Source organism: Mauremys reevesii, linkage group 13, assembly GCF_016161935.1.
Source record: "Mauremys reevesii isolate NIE-2019 linkage group 13, ASM1616193v1, whole genome shotgun sequence".
Classification (NCBI taxonomy): Eukaryota; Metazoa; Chordata; order Testudines; family Geoemydidae; genus Mauremys; species Mauremys reevesii.
Window position 1 is genome coordinate 24,194,518 of NC_052635.1, and position 20,807 is coordinate 24,215,324.

Genomic DNA, 20,807 nt, shown 5'->3' on the forward strand with positions numbered 1-20,807 from the left:
GACCCTGGCAAGCCCAGAGACAGGGTCTGTGCATCCCCATTGTAGCAATAGGTTTAAAATACTCAGTTTAAAAATAACTGACCTCTTCCCAGTGTTTCTGACGGCCGTCAGCAAATTAAAATGGAAAGAATTTAAACATCCAGATTTGATGCTCCCTATTTCTAGATGGGCTGTTGACTTTTTTTATTTTACACTTCAGTCAGTTTATACAATGGAAGTACAGGTCACTTTAAACATTTGTTTTAGAACCCGTCTCCCTTCCCTTAGCACAACACTGCTGCTTTAGGATTCTCTGCAGAGGGAGCAACCTACACTTTTTTTTTCATTGAAACTCAATCATTCCTTGAAAACTAACACTTTTGTATCACCCTGCATTCCAGCCCTGCCCTGAGTTGGCATTGTCCTCTTGCTTGTTCTCTGAATTACTTCATTTTGTGCACTCTGCAAACGCTGCTGAAGCGGCAGTTGGAAGAGAAATAAGCCGTTTTCCTCGTTTATGTAATGTTACAAGAGCATTCCTGGCTTCCAAGGGGCTCTAGCAGTAAAGTCTGACCTGGGAGAGCCAATCAGAAGCTTGTGTGTTCATCTTGTTGCCATGTTGAACTCTTATGCCATGAAGCTATCCAAAGGTCTAGCCTCCTAATTATTAATGTATGTGTGAGCAAGGAAACAGGCTGCTCTTTCACTCATAGCTCGTGTGTTCAGGATCTTAATGTTTCGCTCAGGAGTCTCCGTGACATCTGAGTTTGGTGCTTCTCTTGTTGGCGCCAGGAGCATTGCAGAGCTGCTGGCATGTCCCTTCAGTGAGAGGTCCAGGAAAGAGGGTGTAGTTGCAGCTCTGATAATGTAAAGGTTTCCGGTTTGGTGACATGTAGGTCAAGGATAAATTGTCTGTCTGGGATCCTTGCATTACTTAACTGCAGTTAACAAACATCGCCACCTGTCTACAGAAGTCTGATGGCACTTGCTGCTTTCACCCAGTGGCTGCTGTCCTTAGCTGGCACATCTTTCCACTCTGCCATGTGAAAACTCATCCAAACGCCTGTTAAACAGGTGTGCTTTATACTGTACCCTGAAGCCTGGTGAATTGGCAGAGGAAAGGGCACTGCACTGAGCAGACCCTGAAGTGATCTGTTCCAGGAACTGACAGCAGTCGAGACATGATGGGACATAAAAATAGAGGTGACTTCTTAACTAATCTGCCGCTAGACCTTGCAGGCTCTGTAGGTTGTGACCACCAGCCCTTGGAATTTCATCCCAAAGCGAAGGGACATCCAGCAAAGCCCAGCATGAGGGTGACGCAGGAGCCTGCCTGCTTACTTGGAATGGGGAGCAGCTCCCAGCGCTAGCTGAAGCCTCTCTGGTGCCCGCTGGGTAGCCCTTGGTATAGTGCATTATAGAGTGACAAAGGCAGGATGTGGATCTGAGAGGAAAGGCTACAGCCTCTTAGCCAGCTCTGTAATGCAGGTACTTACATGGCCCCTGTCACCACAGTATCTGAGCTTCTCACGGTCTTGGACGTTCTTATCCTCACAACACCCCTGTGAGGGAGGGCAGAGCTGTTGTTCCAGTTCTACAGATTGGAAACTTAAGGCAAAGAAAGACCAAGTGACTTGGCCAAGGTTCCATACAGTCAGTTGCAGAGTGGAGAATTGAACTTGGGTCTCCAATGGCCCAGGTTAGCACCCTAACCACTAGGCCATCCTTCTCTCTGGGCCACCTGCAGAGAGAGCACCACTGTGGCATGCTGTTGCTACCTGCTAACTCAGGAGCAGCAACTGAGATGCATCTTGGCAAAGGAAGGGCACTGCCCCCCTTCCCTGCTGCCAGGTAGAAGGGGCAGCCATAACTCCTGCCTGCTTCCTGGGATACGGTCCCCTATAAATTACCATTGCTTCAGGATTGAGTCGAAAGAGACTTTATCATCTCCAGCCGATAAAGAGGGTCCTGAAGTGCACACAAGACTTGGTGTATGTGCTGAAGTTTCTGATTGACTTGGGGTGGGGGACCTAAGTGCACTAGTCTGACACTGTAATGAAATTATTTACATTGCTCATCCTAAGGAATAATAAAATGCTGCCGTTGAGAATCTGCCGTAACAGAACATTTCTCCTTCTGACTCTCTGATGATCTCTTAGCAACTGATTTCAAAGGGGGACTTAAGTCTTGCTAAATCGGCATATGCAGCTGCCTGGGGTTGTTTGTAGTTGTCTGAGTCTCACACTGAAATAGTGTTGTTTGTGGCACAAATACACTTTGGACTTGATCCTGTATTTGCATGTGCACAACGCCCATTGACTTCAGTAAGAGCTTTAGGTCTGCAAAGAATGAGGACCAGACCCTTTATGTATTTCACTGTGCAGAGCAGAATGTAAGCAGCAATGCTGGATGTAGCTCTGTCCTTTGTCACTTGTGGTCTGCTTTCCAGAGGTGCTGAATCCTGCTGGAATTGGAACACTGGTACTGTATGGCTCCTCCTAACATACTGCATAACCTACTGCAGATCAAAGAGTTTCCTGGTGTGGCAGTAACTTGGGAAATGGAGATGTTACATTGCATATTTTTTGGTTTTGTTTTTTGTTTTGCAGAAAAGCAAACTCCTGAAGAGTGCAAAACTGAAATGGAGAAACAGCCAATCCATTTCTGGGTTCAGCAGTGTCTTTGTCCTGTAGGGTCTGTGGAATGGGTGTGTTGCTATGGTTGTCTTAGTGTTGGATAAACATGAATAAACCCAAACATCTTGGTATTTACGTTTAGTTTTTGAGTATAAAAGGGATATTTTTCCCCAAGGGGACGCACTTTTGGAGTGAAATATCATGAAATCTGGTTGTCTTGTGATATTTTCACCATCCAGAACTGAAATACCACTAGAAGATGACACCCTGCTTTATTTGGCCCCATAAATGGCTCTCAGAAGCATTAATAAAAGCTCCAAAAGATGAAAAACATTAGAAACATAACTGCTTCATCCCGTGCACGCCTGCTGATTGGTGTCGGATGGGCTGTTTAGTCTTTCCTAAGGATGGAGCTGGTGGTCACTCTGTTCTCTAAACTGATCCAGAGTCTGTGTTCTCCATTGATTGCTCCTCCTATTACCCAGCCTGCCCAGCAGTGTGTTTGGTGGCTATGTCTGGGGCATCTATTTTGGTAGTTCCATTGCTTCTAAAGGTACTGAAGGGAATGGGGAACGTCCTGAGCCAAAGGCGGCTCTGAAATTCTCAAATAAAAATGAAGAATCTGACTTTTTGCCTGTTGCTTTTACTGGAATAAGAGCCACGCCTTGTGGGAAATCAGATTTTGAAGGGCACAGAACTGAAATGGAGAAGATGTTTGTGCAAAAATTTCCTGTCCTTTACCTCTTCCTCTGTGTTTTGTCCTGCTTCAGTAGTGAGATTGGGAGTGAATTCTCTCGTGGCCAACGGAAAGTGCTTGTAGCTATAAATCTGTGATGGTGACACAAGTGGTTCTTGCCAAGAAGCATCGTTTAGGATGCCAGATTGGGTGTAAGTAGGCCGTGACTAGGGTGACCAGACAGCAAATGTGAAGAATCGGGACGGGGGTGGGGGGTTATAGGAGCCTATATAGGAAAAAGATCCAAAAATTGAGACTGTCCCTATAAAATCGGGACATCTGGTCATCCTGGCTGTGACATCTAAAACCCTGCCAGTGGGTATCAAAATTGAGGCCAGTTCTTCCTTGGGAGAAGCTAGATGGAATGTGGGCCTGCGAGGCAGGAAGCTGAGGGTCAAAACCTTCATAAATTAGGACTCAAAATTTGGGCTGTTGCCTGACTCAGAAAAGCACTGAGCTCTGTTGAGATCAAGGGGGAGGTGTTGGGTGCTCAGTACTCTTGGAAATCAGGCTGGTGGCTAGGTGTGGATTTAGGAGCCTGACTTTATACTCCTGAAAATCCGAGTGCCCTGTGGTGTATCTTAAATCACTTCACCTAGGGGTGTCTCCCCATTTTATGCAGTGGGATAATGCATCCTCACCTCTCAGCGGTGGTCAGTATTGTAGAAAGTTTTGGAGCTATAAAAGGCTGTGGAAGTGCTAAGTAGTCTTCTGTACATTTGAAGCGTGTCTGCCTGTCTTATGGTTCTGCATGTTTGACCCCTGTATTGATAAATATTGTTTCCATTTCTGCTTCTGTCTGCAACACGTCCCTCTCTTTCGAGTTCAGCTCTTATGGATATTGCTTTGTTTTGGTCTGAAACGCCCAACTGCGCTGGTTCAGACTCCTTCTCAAAGCTTTGTTCTCTTTCCTTCCCAGCGGATCGTTCGAAAGAGGTGCAGCAGATCCGAGAGCAGCATCCAAGCAAAATCCCGGTAAGTGCCAGACCTCCCTCTTGTGTGTGTGCTGTTCAGTTATTTTGACTGGATATCTGAGCAGAGCTGTCTCTTAGACATTGCTGTATAGGGCAGAGCCCCTGTAGTCAGTAGCTAAGATTATAATGCTGCGGCCCCCAAAGCCAACGCTAAACTGTTTAAAGGACTTTTCTCCCTAGTCTCTCTTGTGTACGTGAGCTGCTCGGTGCTAGAGAACCTCATTGTGAACAGAACAAACCAATGGCCATTACTGTTTCTGCTTCCTGCACCAGCCTTACTAAGGGTCAAACAGCTGATCTGATCTACAAACTACCTAAGTGGCATCGCTGCCTGAGAACAAGACTTTCAAATGTCCTGCTTGATTATTGCGGTAACTGACCCTTTAACCTGTCCTAGGTAATTTTATGTCCCCTCTTTTCAGCCTGATCAGCTGAGGACAGGGGGAAGGAATCTTCTATTTAAATGAGTTTTGGTCTGGATAATTCTTTGCATTCCCTGCCCCCCGTCAATTGCTTAATTGGACATAACATGGCCTAATAGAATGTACAGGTGACACCCAGGATTGAATGGTATCGAAGTAAAGTGCTGGCCAAAGGCCTTGCTATTGACACACCAGAAGGTGTTCAAGACTGTTTAGATTTGTCCCTGTTGGATTATGTCCTGGCTTCCCGCATGTTTCTTAGGATATTGTCTGCAATTGAAGGGTTCATGTGCGTTCTCACTTCCTAACTTCCTTTTCTCTCTGGCCTGTCTGAGCTTGTTCTAGCACCGCAGTGGACGTGCCCGTCAGTAGGGAGGAATATTCTCTGCTCAGGAGCTACTTGCTTTTTGAACTCCAAAAAACTGGCTTGAACTGGCTTGAATTGGCATTCGTGATGCTGGGGCATGTGCCAAATGAAAGTACAGGATTTGCTTCTTGTCTGGTTGGCACCTGTCTTTGGATGGCTTCAGGCTTGTGGTTCCGTCTCATCTGGGTTCAGTTCCCAGCTCAGACTCCCTATGTGACCTTGGGCAAAGTCACTGAATCGCTGTCTCTGTTGGGGATGCTACTGCTTCCCTCCTCCCACATGTTGTCTGTCTTGTCTACTTGCATGGTAAGCCCTTTAATGCAGGAGCTGCTTCTTGCTCTGTGTACACCATGCCTGCCACCATGGGCAATTTCGCCCCATTATTAATACAAGGATGGTACTTAGCTCGTCTGTGTGGCACCTTACCATTAAGGATCTCCAAGTCAAAGCACTTCACAAATACTAATTTTCCATCCTGCAAATAGGTAAATATCCATTTTTAAGTGTAGTGAGGCTGATGTGTAGAGAGGTTGTGATTTGCCCAAGGCCACAAACTGGCAGTGGCAGAGCCAGGAATAGAGTCTGGGAAACCTTAATTGCCAATCTTGTGCTCTCGCATTGAGCAAAAAAATCCATCTCTACAATTAAACATAGGGTGCTTTGGGAGCTGAGCAAAGTCCTGTCTCCCGCCATGTTGTTGTAACTTACTGGTATTACACTAGCACCTGGAGTCTTCAGCTGAAATGAGGGTCTCAGTTTCAAGTGGACAGTTTTGGTAAGTTATTTAAAGTACAATACAGAAAAAAGTCACAATAACTATTCAACATTTCCTAAACACATGAAAGTAAAGTTACACATACTTGGTAACTAATACCCTGCATTCCAGTTATAATCCTAGATTTTCATTTAAATTACATTACAGAACACAAAACAGCGCCCCCTCCCCCCAAAAACAAACAAACAAAAAATAGAACGGCACTTTCAATTGCTCAGACTTTCAAACATGAAAGTTGTACAGTTTTGCTAATCATTGTCCTGGACCTGGCTGGGTACTTTGGGAAGTGCTTAGTTCTGATTGTCCTGACATTTTATTGACTGCTTGGTAAATGTTTTATTTGCCCTCCTGTGGTGGGTGTGCGGTTTTTTGTTTTTTGATTTTTTAAATGGGTAAGTAAAATAAATCCTGAGCTGTAATCTAACCCCATTGTGCCACTTTGGCACAGGAAAAAAGTGAGAGAGCACATAGATCTTCCTAGCTGATTCCCTTACTGTCACTTATAAGGCTTTACATCATTCTGGCAATGTAGGGGCCTTAAAACTTTTACAGGTTTTATGCTCCTGGGGGAATTGACTGAGAATGGGAACAGTTAACTAACAATAGGAACATTAACGCTATTGCCAGTGTAGAGAAGCCCAATGTTACTGTGCAGCAGGCTGCTACATTTCTGCCTCTGGGGATGAGATCAATTAACCATCTACAGCAACATTAACAAAACGTGGGGTTTATTTTACAAAACAGTTTTCTTTAATTTAAAAATAAACAATTTTCAGTAACATGACACTAATATTAAAGTGTGTTTTTGATTCTCAAGAAGCAACAGACATGTTACTAGGCAGGCAGGCTGCTACATTTCTGCCTCAGGGACGGAGCATTCCTTGTGCATAATAAAGAGACATACCCCCCTCCACGGCCGGGGAGCTGCATTAGCAAGTGAGAGTCCCTCTTGCTTGTTGGCCAGCCCCACCCCTCAAAGTGATCAGTGTCTCCCTGACAGGCACGCATGCTCAGGGTCTTTAGGCAATATTTTCCTTTCCCCTCACTCTTAAACTGTGTGCCAGTTGGCTGTCTTGGTCCTCCCCAGAAGAGTCTGCAGGTCCACAATGAAAGATGCTAACTATGTGAATGTAAAGGATTTATGAATAAAGCAGTAGAATTGGTCTCAGAAATGCAGTTGGCATACTTAATAAACTGAAAATAAATCCTAAATTGGCAATCCCAGTTGACTGTCTGACCACTCCTTATCAGACCTGCATGGAAAATGCAGAGAACAAAAGTATTTTGCATCCTTCAGACCTGGGAATTTCATCTAGCTGCTGAAATATCCTCCTTCACTATGGAATACAGTGACCTTTAAACAGTGTGCATCAGTGCTACACAGCCGTTCCTAAGAGGGCAGTTAACCCCTGGAACAGTGCTGTGGTGGATTCTCTGGCAATTTTAAAATCAGATCGGCTGTTTTGCTCTAGTCAGACTGGAATCAATTCAGGGAGGCCTGTGATATACAACAGTTCAAATGCAGCCATCTCTTCTGGCTTTATAATCTGTGGATGAAGTGTCCCATCAAAATTGCTGGCTGGAATTTAATTCACTAAACAAAACTTGGCAGGACACTGAGGTTAGCACTCTTACACTTAAAAGGTACTAGGGGATCTTTCTGGGCAATAAGTTGTCAGGAGGTCAACTTTTCTCCTCCAGGAGCTGGTACCAGCAGTACAGGGCTCTCTCAATCCACGCTGGAGCACTGGTTCCTCAGACCTCTGGAGAAGAATGCCCCCTCCTGAGTCACCAAACCCATTTCCTGCAGCTGCTTTTCTTTGGGCTCCCATCCAAATTCTGATAAGGCTGAATCATGCTTATCTTGTGAGACTGAGAAGAAAACTGTGCAGCCATGCACCTCTTCATGGCTGAGCCACAGTTCCATCTCTGACTGTGCTGCCAGGCTGCTTATCTGTCCAAACTCTACTGCCAATCCAAAACATCCTTCAGCACTTCTACTGCTTGGGTAGAATCTTCTTTCTCTGGTCCCCTCCAATGTTTTCCACATCAGGCTGCTCACTTATCCCTGTCTTTCCTTTCCTTCTCGTTTTCCATACACCCAGCGCCATCACTCCTTGCTGAACTGGCCCTGGTCGCTGGCTTCCAAACATATGACCACATGGAATTCTCTTGTGTAACTTCCCTGCAGTCTCATGGAGTCATGGCATGAAGGTCCTCCATGGTGGTTGAAGTGAGTCCATCTCCCCTCCCTCCAGCTCCCCTGTGCACAGCTGGGTTCTAGTAGCTGATTTATGGCATAGTGTGGGGTGCTAATGGGATAGAATCTTTCCTGCTGTTTCCAGAGAAACGTGAGCTGGTCACATGCTGCTTTCTTAGAAACTGCACAGAGAGCCCTTGTGGTTCGTGAACTCCAAAGAAGCGTTAATGCATTTTAACGAAGTACTGCCCTTTCACCATTTAAACTTTTATCTGCATGGCTGTTAGTCATCTCCCTGCATACTGCACTAGCAAAGCTAAAAGTTGCTCTTGTCATTTTTGTTTTTGAGGGGTGCTTAACACCAATTATTCAAGCCTTTTTAATGCCCGTAGTCACGTCACTCGGGGCTGTGATCTTGTCACATCTCAAAAGCAAAGCATAGTAAGATTGTTGTTTAGATGGGAAACCCAAGGAAAGCCTGGATTTCTGAGTGGCTACCATCCTACCGGGCTCCTGCCCCAGTTTGGTGTTAGGCAAACTTTTGTTGGGAAGTGCCAGTTCAGATGTAAGACAGAGATCCTGTTCACATTGAGCATGATATTTAACTAGGCCTCAGCCCTTCTGCTATTGCACATGCTTTTTGTGTGCTTGCAAGTAGATGCAGATGCAGTTACGTAGTCAGGTTTCTAAATGGGAGTGATTGTGGGCCCAGTTAATTGCAATTTTTCACCTGCATTTAATTGTGGATACAAAATTGCTCCAGCAACGTTGGAAGAGGTCTCTGAAAATTTAGGCCTGTATCGATAATACTGCATTAACTCTATTCTAAGGTAGTGTTTGGGACCATTAACTGATGATTCCTTGTGCTGAGTCCTGTTGCACTGCAGTGAACCTGGTACTTGAGCTTTGAGGTTGTGACTTTCTTGGGGGAGTACAACAGGCTTGTTTTTCTGTTCAGCTTGAGCAGTAGATGGCTTCTAATGAGTTGGCCAAGCTACTCTCCCTCTGCCCCAATTCATTGTCTTTCTCCATAGGCTCTTCCCTTGGGTCTGAGTCCATGCTCCTTAGGCAGCCACTCCAGATTCCAAGCCTGTTCACAGGAGGCTTGTGGGGCTTAAAATACCTTCTGAGTGAGCTGCTGTATTCCGCCCAGCATGCAGGTCTGTGACTACAGTAGGAAACCTGCCTCCCAAAGGAATGTGATGTATATGCCCTGCATAATGCACTGACTTCATACAATGTATTCATGTGCTTCTGAGGAGAGCTCAGAGACTACTAGGTGGATGAGGGGAGTATCTGAACTGGAGTAGAGTGAAATAGGATATTGACCCCTCTTCAGTACAGAGTGGGCTGGGACAAGCCACCGTTAGAACAGAGAGGCCAAGGATTAGATGGGCCATGAAAAAATTGGGTTTGTTTAGTCTGGGAAAGAAAAGACTAAGAGGGGACATAACAGTTTTCAAATACATAAAAGGTTGTCACAAGGAAGAGGGAGAAAAATTGTTGTTCTTAACCTCTGAGGATAGGACAAGAAGCAATGGGCTTAAATTGCTGCAAGGGAGTTTAGGTTGGACATTAGGAAAAACTTCCTAACTGTAAGGGTGGTTAAGCACTGGAATAAATTGCCTGGGGAGGTTGTCTAACCTGCTCTTACAAATCTCCAGTGATGGGGATTCCACAAACATCTGTCATGGATGGTCCTGACATGAGTGCAGGGGCTAGACTAGATGACCTCTCCAGGTCCCTTCCAGTTCTATGATTCTATGAAGATGGCAATATCCCCTCTCGCCCCCGTAGCCTGTCCCTCCAAAACCAGGGGGAGGAGGTGTGAGGCTGCATGTGCTGTTTGTAGTGTTGGCTCAGGGCTCTTTTTCAGGGCCTTTCACCTGCACTACGTTTCCATTATTCCTAAGGTAACACCCAGATGCCTTGATCAGGATCTGGGCTGCTTTGTGTTAGGCACTCTGCAGAGTAGACACAGGTGCTTGAAATCTAAGACGATGAGCAACATGCAAAAAGAGAAGGGAGGCACGTCTGTGTCTTTTGTGGTCCTTTTAGGGTGTAATCTTTGGTTTTATAATTCCATCCATAGCTGAATAAAGCATGTTCCAGTCGCCTCCAAACCACCTGGCCCTGCGACCCCTTAGTCTGCTTATTCAAATGTTAGCTGAGTCCTTGAAACAAAATCCCTAGAAGTTGTTGCTTGTCATGTAAAACGACAGACCATATGCTGGAGGCACTAACCAGCTGCTGCCCCAACAGCCAGGCATCTTCCTCAGGCTAGTGCCATTGTAATTGAGATGCCAGTCTCTATCGGATGCAGTGGCTGATAATTAGAGACGTCTGCCTCCATTCCCATTAGACATGGTTGAGAAACAAGCCCCAGCCAGATGAATGGACCATGTCTCTAAAGGAAGGTAGTGCAGGCACTAGAGAGTGCAGAGTTGTGCTATTATTCTCCAGTCTGTAGTCCTAGCGTATGAATTACCTGTGCCTGCAGGGTCTGCTGCTGTTTGCATCTATTTGAATCCCAGACAGTAACCAGAGCAGCATCTATACATGCAGGTCCTCTTATTTTGGTTGCCGCCTTCTAATCGCTTCTTCCCTGCAGCTAAAGAACTTGGCTGTCAAAGTGAAGTACAGCTGGAAGGGAAGGGGGGAGCAGGAGCAGCCATGAGAAAGGGACTCTTCTTTAGAGATCCCTCTTCGTTTGCAATTCCAAGATCCTCCCTAAACCCTCTGTTAGTTTGTCACAGAAAATCAGCTCATCACACAATCTTGCAACCTCAAGGGGACCCCAGGCCTGTCTCATGTAAGGGGCAGTACTGTCATGAGACCTTGGAATGGAGCAGTCCTCTGCTAGATGCAGCATTCTGTCCAGCACCATAGTTCTGCCCCTCTATCCAACACAGTCAGGGTCTGTGATGAGAGTGGAAATGGATTGACTGGTCCAAGGACCTATGTGGGAGGTTAGAGCCTGTGACATGCCTGGTGAGTGGTTAGTGATTGTCTCGTGACCTATAACTTCACTCCCCTGGACACACTGATCTGGGGATCAAAGGCACAGAGGGCAGTTGGGCCTGCAACTTCCTCTGAAAATCTCCCCTATTGTCTCTGTTGTTCAGATGCAAGCTCAGCCCACCCAGTGTGTGTCTTAGTGGAAGGTGGTGATGAAGCTCCAGTTGACTTGCTGTGGGGGTGGGAGGAGGCCTGGCTGGCCGGGATGCTAGGTAGACGTTACCAGCATGTTTGTAGTATTGTACTTTCATAATGAATTTGAGATGAGCCAGTTTTATTGAGAACAGGGAGCAGTGTCCTGCACGTGTCCTGTTCAGCTGAGTGTTGGTGGAGCGAGGGCTCTCGACCTCTTGCATAGTGGGACCTTTCTAGCTCCCTCCTCTCCCTCCAGGCCCCATCTAGCTGGGCCTGGCCAGGACCACCTCATCCATTTAGCAGGGTGATCCTGACACCTGTCTGCACCTTTACAAGACAGACACTATAACATTTTTGTGCCTAGACAGAAAGATGCCCCTTGGTTTTGTAATTTTTGTTTTGTTTTCCCTAATGTGCCCCATCTTCACATTCTCTCTGTGCCTCTCTGGGGCTTGGGGATCCAGCTGTGCTTCTGCATTTTTATTCCTCTAGCACAAATGTATAACGTGTGAGAATCCATACTGAGAATTGGGGTATTGAGATGTGTGAAATGCACGTTCAGTTTCACATAATATATGTAATCTAATATGCAAATATTCCCCTCTCCTTCCCAAATCACCTACAATAAAAGGTCACTGTGTGAGGCTTCCTGTTTGTAAGTGGGGAGAGGAGCCAGAGGCCTGAGGCTGCAAGGTGCAGGGGAGGAGACTGAAATTCATCTCTTACTTTTGTTCTGTCAGTAAAATGAAGCTGGTTCTTTAGATTAATTGAATTATTTTAAAGAGGAAGAATAAATGATGAATTTTTGAAGAAACAAATCTTGGCTTTTTTTTTTTTAAATTCAAAAATCTGTCTAGAGTCTGTGATGCTTTAGAGCAGGGGTCTCAAATATGTGGCCCATGGGGCTCTTCTGTGCAGCCTTCCAAGCTCCCCGCGCGCCCCCCCCCTTCTACCTCCAGGCCAGGGATGGGCAAACTATTTGGTCGTGGGATTGCGCCCTGTGGCGCTCCCTTAAGCAGCTGGCAGCACCTCCCTTCAGGATGGAGGGGTGGGGTGGGGCGGAAGAGGCAGAGGGCTCCTGCGTTGCCTCGTTTCAAGGGAACCGCAGCCAATGGGAGCTTCGTGGGAGGTACCTGGAGGAGCAGCAGCGGGAGCCCTATGCCCACCCCCGCTCCCCCAGGGGCCATGGTTCCAGCTGCTTCCTGGAGCGGCACGGAGCCTGGAGCCTGCTCTGGCCCTGATGCGCGCCGCTGCCACCTTGGAGACGCTCTAGGTAAGTAACGCCGGGCCGGAGCTCGCACCCCTCCTGCACCCCAACTCCCTGCCCTGAGCTCCCTGCCACACCACGCTCTCCTCCTGTACTCCCTGCCCTGAGCCACCTTCTGCACCCCACACCCCAACTCCCTGCCCTGAGCCCCCTGCCGCACCCTGCACCCCCTGGTGACAGGGAAGGGGCAGTGTTGGGGTGGGGACTTCGGGGAAGGGGTGGGAAGAGGCAGGGCAGGGGCAGGGCCTCCTTGAAGGGGTGGAGTGGGGGTGGGGCCGGGGCAGCGAGGGCAGGTGTCAGTGATGCGGCCCTCGGGCCAATGCACTAGACCTCATGTGGCCCTTGTGGTCACTTGAGTTTGAGACCCCTGCTTTAGAGGAAGCAGCTTTCTTATAAATCTCTCAGCTGAAATTAAGGTTTGTAGCATGGCAGGGTGGAGGGAAATCGGTGGATACTAACAGTGAAATACCCTGACGCTAGTTGCTGGCTGCTGAAAAGAGGATCCATGAAAATATCAGCATGAACTTCCAAATACTTTCCTTCTTTTTAATAAACACCCTGCATGGTCCTCGCACTGAAAGGTGGGAGGGAACCTCAAGAAGGCAGCCAGTGCAGCCCCCTGTGCTGAAGCAGAATTTGGGAATTGCTGCAACATCAACAAGTATCAAAGACTCTTGGTGGCCTCTGCATCTTCTGGCCTTGGGAGATGGTGCTAGGCTGGGGCAGCAGAAGGGAAGGGTCACTTGTGTACAGAGTCTACTCTCAGACCACTGAGAGAAATTCCTGCCTCTCCTAGCTGCCTAAGCTACTTCCAGCTTTCCGTCCTGCCCTTCTCCGCCTCAGATGCTCTCATCTATGCTGCCATTTGCTGACTAGTTGGAATCCAGTGGCCCACTTCCAGTTTGTGGATGGAAATACTGGAACCTGGCCAGAAGGGAAAGAGTCCCGATGGCTGTACAGGGAGTGAGGAGACCTTGTAGGGTCAGAAACTGTGACTCGCCCTTCGGGGTTTCAGCAGCATTGGGCCCTGGTCCTAAATAAAGTGCTGGACAGAGCAACTCCCTGCTGCCCATTTCCTAGTGTTCTCTGAACATCGCTGATCACCTGCATCTCAAGCCAGGCACAACCTCACTCCTCTTCTTGGCACTGCATCCCTCCTCTGTTCTCGTCCCGCTGCCCGGCAGTTGGGGCTGGTGTCATCTGAAAGCAGGCAGGTACCCTACAGGTGGCTAGTCCTAGATCCTACTGTCTGCCTTGATAGAGGGTAAGCCAAAATCCCCGCTCTGGCGTGGGGAGGTGTTTCCGATGGGATATTCAATGCAGAGTTTGGTTGCTCCATGCCAGTTTTTTTGGTTTTCCCCATTGGGATGTGGGAGCTGCCCTGTTCAGTAGGGAGTTTGAGGCTCCAAGGGAAGCAATACAAGTTGGGGCCTTCAGTCAGTTTTCCCTCTGCCCCAAGCCCCTTCCAGCTGCATACTGTAATATCTTACCTGTGCTCTTCCTGCCTGCTGACTGCAGGCTGCTGAACTCCAGTGCTTCAGTGTCCATTCCATACTACCTGATCCGATTGTCACCGCGGCTCTGCCGGGTGTGATGCTTGCTCTGCTCCCATGGAGGGACTGCGAATGTCCCTCTGGGATGTGCAAAACAAAGTAACCTCATCAGAGAGTTAGGAAACCGATGGTGGGGATCAGACCAGAAAATAACGGGGTAGTACTTGATCTCTGCCTAAATCCCAGGCCCTGCCCTCAGGCCCAGAGTAGCTGGGTGTTCTGCTAAAACAGTCAGTGAAATAGTTGTGTGGTGACATGTAAATAGTCATTAGTGGCTTTCTGTATCAACCACGCCCCATTTGTATAACTGGGGTAGCCCATATCTGGTGTGCAGCTGTTTTTCCAGGCTATTTGCAGAGTCGGTAAAATGGCACTGCATTGCTTCACATTAGGGAGGATTCCTTCACAGCTCTGTGAGCTAAAATCTTGCCTAACAGAAGCTCTGATTCTTCAGAAACTCTGGAGCCTTCTTGAGCCAAGTGCTGGTTGCCCTGAGAGCCAGTTCAGCCCAGCCCAGCCTGGGCTACAGCGTGCTCTTCAGGGGAGAGATTTTTGTCTGAGCACGATGGTAGATGGTCATCAGCTCATTTCATATTCTGTATGCAGTGGGCAGGTCTTGCCCCATGCCACAAATTCCCTGCAACTGGATTGTGTGATCCAGCTCAGCTGGTATATGTATTTGTGCACACCTCACAATAGGCATGTTTTAATTGTGGTTAGTCATTCTTGAGGAGGTAACAAAGTATCCACGCAAACTCCGTCCTGCTGATTGAGACAAGGTAAAACCAGTTTACTACACAGCTAGCAATGAATGACCCCATGATTCTGCCTCAGCCAATTGGATTGTAATTTTATCCCTTCAAAAAGAAATGACCAATTCTCTCCTGTCTCACTTTCAGTTCAGGGGCAGGATGGCCTGGCTCCTTCCATTCTCCCATGGTAACGCGAGGGCGCAGGTGCACTCCGAGATCCTCCTCACGATGCTACAGTTGGAATCCTGGAGGGTATCCAGGCCCAAGTGTGCAAGAGCCACTTGGATGTGAGGAAGGCACTTCAGAGGAGATAGGAGCCTCCCAGACATCCCACATGGGCAGGGGGGAGGGGGAAAGAGAATGGGGCAGGAGGAGGTAGATTAAAGGAAATTCCCTGCAGCTGATGAGTGGGAGGAGCTGCTTTCTCACTTGACTTTGAACTTGATCCTTAGCTGCGGTAGATCTGCATAGCTTCATTGACTTCAGTGGAGCTGGGCTCATCTTACAGCAGATCACCACTGATCTCTCATCCTCTCCTGGCCCAAATGTCGTCAAAACCGCGTGCAGCAAATAAAACGAAACCAACAAAACAAATGGAACATCGCAGCGGATTGTTCAGCTTCTCCTGGCTTCGGCTCTTGCTTTGTGTCACTTCTCGCTTCCACATCAGATCTGCTTACAGACACTGTCGGGCTGCAGGCTCCATTCACAGACTGACTACATTCCCCAGCTACTCTTTCCTGTATGGAGCAGCCTTAACCAGGCTGAGCCCGTTCTTGCAGTTTCTGCTGATGCCCTGCCTTTTGCTGGCCCCCTTGCCCTTCAGCGGGGCCGTTACAGCGATCTCTCTTGGCCCTGGTGTGGCTAAAGAGGTTTGTGACTCAGTCATAGCAACAAATTCATTCTGAGCTGCACTCGGGCGTCTCACCCAGCTCCTGAGCCCTCCAGTCTGGTTACTTTAAAGCCCTTTGCTTCTCCGTATTGAATGTTCCCCTCATTCTTCTATCAGGGATTGGGGGTGAAGGGTTGGATCATTTGATTTTTCCTCTTGTGCAGCTTTGACTTCTGTGTAACCCCCTGCCCAAGGGCCGAGCCCCCTGCATGTTGTAACCCTTCTGCAATTGGGACATTAACCCTCATGGAGAGCAGCCTAGATAAACTTTGAAGTTGTGGACAGGTTTCCCTGTCCGTCTGCTTATCACAGTAGCACGTGGTGAAATAGCAATCATACCCCTTTTATCCCAAAGGATCCCAGAGCACTCTGCATGCTGCTAGCCTTACCCACAGCTGAAATGTAGCTGCCTCTGGGGTGGACACAGCACCCTCTTTGCTTCCTGTAATCAGAACGTTTGTACCATCCATGTCACTTTCACTGGGTGCTTTTGTTTCACTTGTCCTTCTTCCTCCACCCTTCTCCAAACAATCCCCTGGGGATGGAGTGGGTGCAGAATGGCCCGTGTCAGTCTGCTTTTCCTGACTGCACCTGGGAGCTGTGCGCTGTCAGCCGCAAGACCGTTGTCATGGTGTGGGAGGAGGTGCTGCACCAGCATTCCTGGGGCTTGTCTACCCATGGAAGTTGCACCAGTTTAACTAAAGGTGTGGTATTAAACCAGTGCACCTTGGAGGTCGGACAGGCCTTGTGCGCATTAATGACTAGAACAGGAAGCGGTTGAGCCCGTGGTTGGGGGGCAGGGTTGTATTTCCTGCTGTTCCCTTTCTGCTTAGAGCAAAAGAAACAAAATAACTGTCTCTAAACTGTATGTGGGGTTCAGCTCTGGGCCTGGTGCCCCTTTCTGCATATCGTTGATTTCCAAGCTCTCTGCCGCCTACAGAGCAGACAGCTGGTTGTGTTCGTTCCAGTACACACTTCACTGGGAGCCCTGCCACGTGCTCTCGTGGCAACTTTACATTTGTTTGTTCTTGGTAATGATCTAAAGTAAGTCATTCAGCCAGAGGGGCGCTGGGGGGAGATTCTCAGTACTGTGGGGCTCAATGATAAAATGTTCAGGAGGGAAACTTGCTGAAAGACTCCTTTGTTGTTGCTGGAGGAGCTGCAGCTCTTCTCCAGCTTTTAGAGGGTTAATGCAGGCACTTGCCTTCATGGAGGTGGTGGCACCCGTTATACTGGCTTGTTGGCAGCTGCAGGTGGGGCCTGACTCTGCCCATTTCTCTCTCACTAGGTCATCATTGAAAGATACAAGGGGGAGAAGCAGCTGCCTGTGCTGGATAAGACCAAATTTCTAGTCCCCGACCATGTCAATATGAGCGAATTGGTGAAAATTATCCGGTAAGTGAAACAGCCCAAAGTGAATGTGCCATGACCCCTGCTGCCCTGCCCTGGCCGTGTGACCTGTGCAGGGTGGGGCAGCCGTGCTGGGTTGAGACAACGGGAACTGGCCACCGATGTGGGCGAAGGGAGCAATGGACAAGCTGCCTGGCTGTCACCATGTGGTGGATGGATTCTAGGGCCTGGGAGGGGTTTGCAACCCAGGGTCTGCAGCCATCACCTTATAGAAGGAAGCAACGTGTTTGCTGCGATGGGCTCAGGCTACACTAAAGCGCCAGCGTCCGCCCTCCATCCCCACCCTCCTGCTGTGGGTGCCTGTGCTGAGCTTCCAGTAGCTGAGCTAGAAGCAAATCCACCTTGTCCTCTCCCATTCCGTGCCCTTTGCCGTCAGCCATTTCCCTGTGGGGCCGTGCTCTGCTGCAGCCCAGAGTGTGATAGTTGGTGTCCTCCTGGCTGGCAGGAGAGGGGTTCTTGGGAGGGTAGTGTGAGCGGGGGAGAGCCCTATTCTGCAGCATGCCCTGCATTGATGGGGCATGGGTTGGCTCCTTGGTAACGGAGGTGGGAGCAGAGAGGTAGGCCCAGGCCACAGAGGGGGTTGATTTCTGAGCCAGGACTGGAGCTTGGGAGTCACTGGCTCCCCTTCCAGTGCTCAGATCCCTTGATGCTGCCTTGCTCGGAAAGCCCGTTCAGTGAGTGTAGCTCTGAGGCTCTAGGCATCGTGTGAGGATGCTGCCAGCCTCAGGGGCTGCCCAGGGGCAGGGCTGCAATGGGTGGGGGTGAAGCAGGTGCAGCAGCCTGGGATGGAGTGTCTTTCAGGAGGCAGTAAAGGCTAGAGCCACAAAAGGATATGGGCGCCTAAGGGCAATGTTAGTGGGCGGGGAGTGCTCTGACCACCAGCTCGGCCTTGCTCTCTTGGGCCCAGGGATTGTATCCGCAGCGGAACAGCTTCAACACTGGGCCACGGAGAGAGTGAGCATGAGAGCGACTGCGTAGCCTGGTGGTTAGAGCCCTCCCCTGGGAAGCATGAGACCCAGGATCCACTTCCTCTGCTCCAATGATTCTTTTCATTATCCACCATGGAGAGATTGAGGGAGCCCACATCACAATAGCCCAGGGGGCAGATCCCACTTCAGATCCCTTCCACCCTCACTTGAACCAGGCCTCTGCCATGGGCCAGGTCTGTGCCTGCACCACTGGGCTGAAAGGGAGGGATTCCTTTCAGAGCGGGGCAGGGCTTTAGCACCAGTGATTTGGCATCTCCCATTGGCTGGCTGACATGAGGCATCCTGTTTGTCCCCGTTGGTTGTACCAGGAGGCTGGGCACCCGGCTCAGGCTTCGGGGATCCCGGTGACTTTCTGGGTCAGCGTCCTCACAGCGAGTCCTGCCCTAAATGCTGCATTACCAGGAGCCCTGGGAACCCGAGGGGGTTGAGTGCGATGGCTCAAACCTGGAGTGAGCTCGGCCTGAGAGGACACCAGGGGTTCCTGCCCCTCATGCCCTGCCAGAAGCTGTAGTGCTTGGGGGGCCACAGCGAAAGGGGCTCCCGAGTCCCCTCAGCTGCACCAGCGCCAGAGTGGCTCAGCCCTTCCCCCCAGAAGCACGGGGAGGGCCATGTATCAGAGCAGGAGCCTTGGTAGAAGGTGGGCCTGGCTGGCCAGGCTGGAATGGGCCCAACTTAGTGGGCAAAGGCTCCCTTCCCGCGAGGGCAGTTCTGGGTCACACCAAGGGAGACTGAGCGCCCAGGCCTGGCCTTGTTGAACAGTTGGGGGCCTCCAGCTCCCCAGGGAGGTTGCTGCTCCGCTGCCTTCCCTGCCGTTCCTCATTTGGTCTAACCACCCCTCCCTCCTCTGTCACCCTCAGGCGCCGCCTGCAGCTGAACCCTACCCAGGCCTTCTTCCTGCTGGTGAACCAGCACAGCATGGTGAGTGTCTCCACCCCCATCTCGGAGATCTACGAGCAGGAGAAGGACGAGGACGGCTTCCTCTACATGGTCTATGCCTCACAGGAGACCTTTGGCTACTGAGACGGATGCGCAGCATGTGGAGACAAACTGAAACTGTTGCACACGGCCCCCACCCCCTCACCCCGGGAAGATGACGTGGCCAGAGGCTCACGGCGCAGGAGCTGTGCAGACCCCCCATGCTCCCGCCCCCATATCGATGTCACCCCTGTAAAGGCACAGACAAAGCTAGTGCCCTGTGTTTGACTCATGCCTCCTGTCCCCCATCCCCCTGCCCCAGGCACAGCACTAGTCCCTCACCTCCCCACCCCACCTCCTCCTCAGCAGGGTCTTCAGCTGTGTGTGCATATTTGTTCTTAGCCTAATGCCAAATCAGCCGGGCCTGGTGATGGGGAGTCAGAGGGGGCAGCCATCTCCTTGACTTGTGGTGGGGGGGCGGGGGGCTTGTCCTCTGAAAATCTAATAAAGGGCAGGAAGTCTGCAAAAAACAAGCCAACAAACAATCATTGCTCTTCAGTTTTAATTGATTTTAATTACACGCATATCAAATTCTTGGTGCTACCGAGTAGGTGTAGGCGTCTGTAGGACTGTGGATAATGTATATCTGTTAGATTTATTTTGTTATTGGTTTTTATTTTTTAACCGGGGGCGGGAGGGGAATAATTTGCCTGTATTCTGTAGATAAATAAACTGAGCTTCTTTGCACTTTAAAATGCAGCAGAGTGGAGTTAGCCTAATTTATACAGCTCTGACACGTAGAGCACTGCTTCTCTGGCAACTTTTCCACCTTGATTTCCTTTGTTTTTCTTTGGAATTGTTTAAAAAAAACAACAAAAAAATAAAAACTCCCCTCCCCCCTCTCTCTTGCATGGGGTGTTTTGGTCCCGTTGTGGCAGAGACCCTTTACTTGAGGAATGTACTGATTTACCTTTTTTCATGTACTATACCAAAAGAAATGTATATGAAAAAACCCCACCCAGTTAAAGCGATACAAAAGTCTATATACGTATACATACAAATAAATATGAATTCAAGTTGCGTCTTGCAGGAATGTTCTTTTCCCATCTCTTTCATTTTCCCTGTGAGCATCCCCCAGCAGTTGGGGAAGGGAAGGGCCGAAGCCCATGGTGATAGCCGAGCCATGCCAGCTGCACCTGGGTTTAACCAAGGATCTGGTGCAGTTTCCCCAGCCCATATGGTCACGGGTGGCAGTGTTGCCTAGGAGATAGAATGCAGCACTGGCACTTGGGAGACCTGGATTCTATTCCTGGCACTGGCCTGCTTGATGACCTTGGATCAGTCACTTAACTGGCTTGTGCCTCTGTTTCCCCATATGTACAATGAAATAAGGATCCTGCTTTGTAAAGCACCCTGACATCTGCTGCTGAAAAGTGCTCTGTAAACACTAGGGATTACATGTTTCTCCTGTGCTCAGTTCTCTGGAGTCCCCTCCTCAACCAGGCCATTAAGCTGCATTGGCATCTGCAGAGACCGGAGATGGGAAGGAAATGATGCTGCTTGCCTGCTACCTCATAGTGGTAGTGGCCTGACTTTCTCTACAACAACAGGGCCTGATTCTTCTCTCCCACTGGTCTCAGGCGGAAGTAACCCCCCTGAAGTCACTGGAGTTACCATAGTGCCAGAGGAAGGTTGGACCCAGAGAAGGTAGAAGAGGAAGCCATTGGAATCCCCCCACTTTTCTCCCAGGCAGGATTGGTCCGTGTTCATATTCTAGTGCTCAGTCA

At 49.2% G+C, this 20,807-nt stretch overlaps 1 protein-coding gene across 3 annotated transcripts in view; it reads left to right on the forward strand.

The window, feature by feature from the left end:
- Window positions 1–20,100, forward strand: part of MAP1LC3A (microtubule associated protein 1 light chain 3 alpha) — a 29,750-nt gene extending 9,650 nt beyond the window's left edge. For 2 of the 3 annotated variants that reach the window (XM_039498456.1, XM_039498457.1), the window contains exons 2-4: window positions 4,271–4,326; window positions 16,995–17,101; window positions 18,963–20,100. In XM_039498456.1, the coding sequence (XP_039354390.1) occupies window positions 4,271–4,326; window positions 16,995–17,101; window positions 18,963–19,125 (326 nt within the window). In that variant the 3' untranslated portion in view covers window positions 19,126–20,100. Of the gene's footprint in view, window positions 1–2,667; window positions 2,687–4,270; window positions 4,327–16,994; window positions 17,102–18,962 lie in introns of those variants that run through there. The other variant, XM_039498458.1, reaches the window with a different exon arrangement.
- Window positions 20,101–20,807: the final 707 nt, after the last annotated feature.